The sequence below is a fragment of the Micropterus dolomieu genome, linkage group LG02 (genome assembly GCF_021292245.1).
Source record: "Micropterus dolomieu isolate WLL.071019.BEF.003 ecotype Adirondacks linkage group LG02, ASM2129224v1, whole genome shotgun sequence".
Lineage (NCBI taxonomy): Eukaryota > Metazoa > Chordata > Actinopteri > Centrarchiformes > Centrarchidae > Micropterus > Micropterus dolomieu.
In genome coordinates, this window is record NC_060151.1 from 9,192,857 (window position 1) to 9,198,722 (window position 5,866).

Consider the following 5,866-nt stretch of genomic DNA (forward strand, 5'->3'; position numbering starts at 1 on the left):
CCCCCCCCCCCCCCCTCTCTCTCTGTCTGTTTCGTGAAATGTGTTCAATTAAGCAGAGAGAGGTCAAACAATGATGAGCTTTCAGGACAGCTTAACAGGCGGTTCATTGATGGATCACAGAGCCAGGCGGCATGGAGGAAGCAGATAGCAGCAGAGGAGGAGAGATTAAACCCTTCTGCTACCTGCTTACATTTATGCATCTGGATCCTCTGCTATGTTTATACAGAAAATAATGTTTAGACAGTTGAACCAACATGACCTGTACATGAAAAAACTGCACACATTTAACTTTCATGTTGTGATCTAGTGTGTGCTGTAACAAGGTTGGCAATGGCTGACCTCTCTGTCACTTTCTCCACAGAGAGAGAAGATCAGGGAGAAATTTGTTGCTGCCCTGAAAGAGGAGTTTGCTGGGAAGGGATTACGCTTCACAAGAGGTGAGAGATTCGAAAGATAAAAGCCCATTTACAGATAAAAGGAATCTTTGTCTTTAATGACAAAAAACAGTTTTACAGAGTCTCTGTTTACATAAAGACTCCTCTACCTCACACTTATGATGTGTGGAAAAACTTGTGTTGGACATTGGAGCCTCCAGTTAACAATTTCACACACATATACACACTGCTCTCTCTCTCTCTCTCTCTCTCTCTTTGGCAACACAGCAGCAGTAAGGTGAACCGGGCACATAATGTTTGCTTACGTGCTCTGCAAGGTGTGAACCTCTGCTGATGATGCATGAAGGCTGTCCGCAGTAAGGCAAACACATGAGACCTATGGACTTGTTTTTCCTCAGTACTCTTCCTGTTATTGATCCCTAACATGTAGCAGAAAAGAGGGGTGGGTGACGTAATTTCAAGTCAGCTGACCGAGTTTACAGAACACTCTCTATCTATCTATCTCTCTATCTCTCTCTTCTGCTAACCAAGGGTCAACCACAGCGTTGTTTACCACAGCTCCTGATACATTTCTTAAAGTATTTTTTCCCAGATGGTGGATATTGTGCGCATAAGGTTGTTGAGGTGGAAAGCAGCAGGGACCCCGGTGCAATTTGCAGATGTTTTATTGTTTACTGTGTTGACTCTTACACTGAGGAAACATAGGCCAGTGGGGCCCAGAGAATGTCCCAAGATTGGGATTAATCTGTTTGCCTTCCTCTGTGTTCATCCGCTTCTGCGCTCCTGCGAGTACAGTATGTAAGTATGTAAGGGACAGTCAGTGTCATTTCTACATAGTGTTGGTAAGGTTTTAGTAGATTAACCAGCATGCTTACAAACCTTCATTTACTAAGGCAGGTTGTGTAATTAATTTAGGTTTATCTAATCGGGGTGCAGCAGAGGATTGACAATAGTTAAACATGCACATTTATGCATTGTCAGCAGTTGAGCCTTATTAGTTAACAAAGCGGGGGTGGGGGTGGTTTGCTACGGATGTGGTTGAAGCACTGAGGTGTTGATAGTGTGGGGTTGAAGGTGTTTGGGATAGAGGTGTGGAGGGGTGTGTGAGTGAAACAGCCTTCTGATTGGCTAGAGGTTACACAGCTGTTGCCTTGGTTGTTGGCTAGTAAAACTATTCAGCTGAGGACAAGGCAGTAAAAGAAATAGCGGGGGGAGGGGTGAGAGCTGATTGAAAGGGAAGTGCTGTGGAGAACTTTAGAGACTTTCAGTTGCATTTCACACTTCAAAGATCATAACGGGCTTACAGCTAAGCGACAACAGATCTTTTTCTGTGACTTTAAAAAAAAACTAGTCTGCAAACACGCATCTTTTCTCTGCACCGCAGCCATAATCACACAAACCACAATTGTCTCTGGATTCCTTCATTATAAGAAATGCTTGCTCGTCATTCTTGTGAGACATCTTTTTTCTGAGTGCAGCATTATCTCTGTGCCAACACGCTCAACAAGTCAGAACAAATAGGTCTGTCCCTGATGGATAAAGAGTCCAACAAGCCTCCATCGGTCACAGCCACTGCTCCGAGTATAAACAGCGTTTCTGTCTGCAAAGCTGGAGGTGTTGAGTGTAAATACAGGTGGAATAGTACAAAAGGGAAAGTATGTGCTGGTGAATAAAAAATTGTGTTGTAAACGCAACATGAACACTGCTTTGTCTGGTGTTTCTAGGGGGAAAAAACAAATATGTATTGACTGATATTAGAATGTGATCCTCTTTGAAATGCGTTGTGTATGAGTGTATGTGATTAGGCAGATGATGTCAACAATATCCTGTTGGTCATCATCTTGTTTCAGGTGGTCTCATCAGCTTTGACATTTTCCCAGAGGGCTGGGACAAAAGACTGTGTTTAGAGCTGCTGGAGAGTGAAGGCCTGGACGCCATCTACTTCTTTGGCAACGAGACCTCAGATGTAAGTTCATCTTGGGGAAATCTTTACAGGAGAGCTGGAAGCAGTGCTGCGAGAGACACTTTGTTGTGTATCTATACAGCCATATGCAAATATTGAACATCTCATTCCAAAACAATGGGCATTAATCTGCTACTATAACAGACCTCAATCTATAAAAATCTATAAAAGCCAGGTTCCGAAACTTGTTTCCACAAGATTTAGGAACCTGGCTGCAGATTTTTGCTCCCATTCAGCCACAAGAACATTAGGGAGGTCAGCCACTTATGTTGGGTGATGAGGCCTGGCTTGCAGTCTGTGTTCCAGCAGATCTGTGCAGGACAGTTAAGTTCTTCCACACGCAAACATTTTGTGGACAGGGGCGTCGTCATGTTGACACAGGAAAAAGTCTTCTCCAAACTGTTGGAAGCACACTGCTGTCTGCAGTATCACTGTTTACTGCAGCATTAAGACTTCCCTGAAAGGAAGGGGTCTGTAAACAGGACTGCAGTGACTCTCATGAAGCCATGGCGGAAGTGTTCAGTCAGATAAACCTGAATCTGTCGACTGTCCAGGCTCATGGGTTAAAGTTCAAATGTCATGATTGTAAATGATGAAAGAAATTTGAACTGTGTTTTTAATTGTGAAGTCTCTCTTTTTAGGGAGGAAACGATTATGAAATTTTCAACGACCCACGGACCATCGGTTTCACAGTCTACTCTCCGAAGGACACGGCCAGGCTCTGTCGGGAGCTTTTCTTTGATGCTCCACCACACGAGTCTTGATGTCTTGAACTACTCCCACTCGTTCCTCACAACCCCTTTACTCACAAGCCCCTCTGTGGGTCTCTGCTGGTACGACAGCCCAGACTCTCAATGAACTGCTGAAAGGTACTACTGTTGATTTTCTCCGTATTATTAATATGATTACTCTAAGTACAAATGGACAGCAGCGGAGTGATATGACTTGTATTTGTACAATAAATTCTGCTTTTTAAAAACAAAATAAAGGGAAAGCACCTGAGGAAGAGTTAAAGGTACTGTGGCAGAAGATGGACTGCAGTGTTGCACCACTGCACTGTCTAGCATGTGAGATAAAATTAACCAAAAGGCTTAGAAAGATTATAAAACATTCTGCCATGTTGAAAGTTAGTACTCCAGCTTACTTTGAGTACAGAATGATGTTTTGCACTAATGTTGGCATAATTTGATGCAAGTGATGAGAGTAATGTTAAAACAGGCGAGAAAGCTTTTGCTTGTTGTTTTGTGAGAAAATAAGATATGAATGAAGCATTAAAGAAGATGTGGGTCTTTCCTCCTCTACAGTTGAGGATATATTATGAAGCATTCCAAGTATTTTGTGTCTCTACAGTGCTCTGAACGGGATGTGAATTATTGTTGGTGATCCTCTGAATGTCTATTTTAACCTCACAAACCTACTGGAAATGAAAGAAGTTTGCTCGTGCTGCTTATTTGCTTCTCTTGGTTATTTAAATGCATTAAAGGTACAATGTGTAAGATTTGGCCAGAATTTTAGTTTAAAACATTTAAAAAAAATGAACTAACCCAATCAACAGTTAGTGCAGAAGTAACAGCTCTGAGTTCATGTCAGAGACATCTATGTGTTGTGTTGCAGAGATATCTACCAAAATTAGCATCCTTACCGGCTAGCTCTGGCCCGTCCTGTGTCATAATACCACTTGTGTCTCGAGATGCGATAGTCAGTCACTGTAGCGTCCAGTCTGCCCTCAGTCCAACATTAGAGGATGAAGAAGTAGAGCTGGCCGAGCTTCTCTCTCTCACTCACTCCCTGACCTGTCATTCCTCCGCTACCTCTACTTTTTTGTCTCCTGGCACCACTTGAACTTCCCTGTCTCTGACTGGGCAGACTCTGGGTGTGACATTGTTGTTGTCCGGGGAGAACAACAATGCGGAAGCGCCCCAAAGCGCTGCCTGCTTCTTTTTGGTGCTCATGTTAACCAGTGAGTCACAACCAAATCTGGCAAGAAAACACACTGATAATCTACTATAAATTATACTATATGAGATAAGTGATATGATTCTGGTAATTGCATCCCATGCTTTCCAATCCTTTTGATTGCTCTTACCCTCTCACCGCAGAGGAGCAGCCATGCTGCATCCTACTTATTTGGAGAATGTGGCCAGGAATTACACATTGTACCTTTTTTAAAGTGAAGATTTATATTAAAACTGAACATTACTGACTTATTGAATTCATCTTAACCAGGGAATTAAGCTACTGTGACCAGGTCACTCTAAAAACAATGTTGTCAGTCGATGTGACAGCTTTTTATGTAAAATATTTTTACAAATTGTATCATGGTCTGCATGCTGTATACTGGGTGATTTTATGTATTGATGTTTATTGCTTGATTCCTTGTTGCTAATTATTTTTAGATTAATGCCGTTTTTAATAGCTGCTTAAAGGGTTTTTTAAATAATGTTTTTAAAAATGTGAAAATGGTCACTTTTTTCCCATTACAAGCTAATGCTCTGTCATTCTGTCATGGCTCAGAAAAACGGATCATAATTGTAAATATGTAGCTTTTAATAAATCAACTGCAGTTCTGTGTCTGACTGTAAACACTCCTTCAACCTCAGTGACTACAAGGATCATGTAGACAAGACTTTTAGGCACAGCAGAGAGCTAGCTTTTAATGTATCACTGATGCTAACTGTAACATTGGTCATATCTTTTACTCATTTATGGATAAAAATGTATTTTGCATCAATTCATTGTAATAAAACCTTTTTCATATAATTTCACGTACCTCAGCTCTCCAGTGTCATTCTTTACGCTGTTGGACTAAACTGAGCGATGACCTCAGAATTGCCCCTTTTACAAATAACTCACTCACATACTCAACACTTTCTTAGTTAGAGAGCTGCAGAGGACTATCAGCGCGCATTTCTGTCTGCCACCGTGTCTTTTTTAATTGTACCACTGGGAGTCGCCAGAAATCTTCAAATCTTAACATTCAACTTGTGGCTGTTCAAATCATTTATTCCCCTTTACAATCATCAGTGTCTGTTTTGGTTTGTCAACTAACATTGCTACTTTTATTATACTGGGTGTCGTAACTGTAGTAACTAGGAAGACCGATGATACACAGTGACACTCACAGCAGTGTGAACTCAGGGAGTCAGGGAACTCAGCACAAAACATTCTCAAGTTAACGGACTGCTTATGTTTTGCAGATTAAAAAACAGCAGCTTTATGAAAGACAAAAACGTCTCGGGTTACGTATGTAACCCTGGTTCCCCGAGAAGGGGAACGAGAGACTGCGTCGGTTACGACACTATGGGAACGCCTCTAGGCGAAGCAGGTCTGAACGTGAATGAAATCACTCCAATCCTATTGGCCTGTTGCTAGAACGGTAAGGTGTGACGGAATAACCGGAGGAGTATAAAGCACACCTGTACACACTCATCATTAGCTTAAACTATGAAGCAGGCGCTTCAGGCGGGGAGAGAGGTGCGGCGGACCGACGCAGTCTCTCGTTCCCCTT

At 42.1% G+C, this 5,866-nt stretch overlaps 1 protein-coding gene across 1 annotated transcript in view; it reads left to right on the top strand.

Annotated features, from left to right (window-relative positions):
• Positions 1-5,127, top strand: part of LOC123985703 (phosphomannomutase 1) — an 8,588-nt gene extending 3,461 nt beyond the window's left edge. The window contains exons 6-8 of the mRNA XM_046073506.1: positions 362-437; positions 2,246-2,361; positions 3,000-5,127. Coding sequence (XP_045929462.1) covers positions 362-437; positions 2,246-2,361; positions 3,000-3,122 — 315 coding nt within the window. The 3' untranslated portion in view covers positions 3,123-5,127. The remainder of the gene's footprint in view (positions 1-361; positions 438-2,245; positions 2,362-2,999) is intronic.
• The last annotated feature ends 739 nt before the right edge of the window (positions 5,128-5,866 follow it).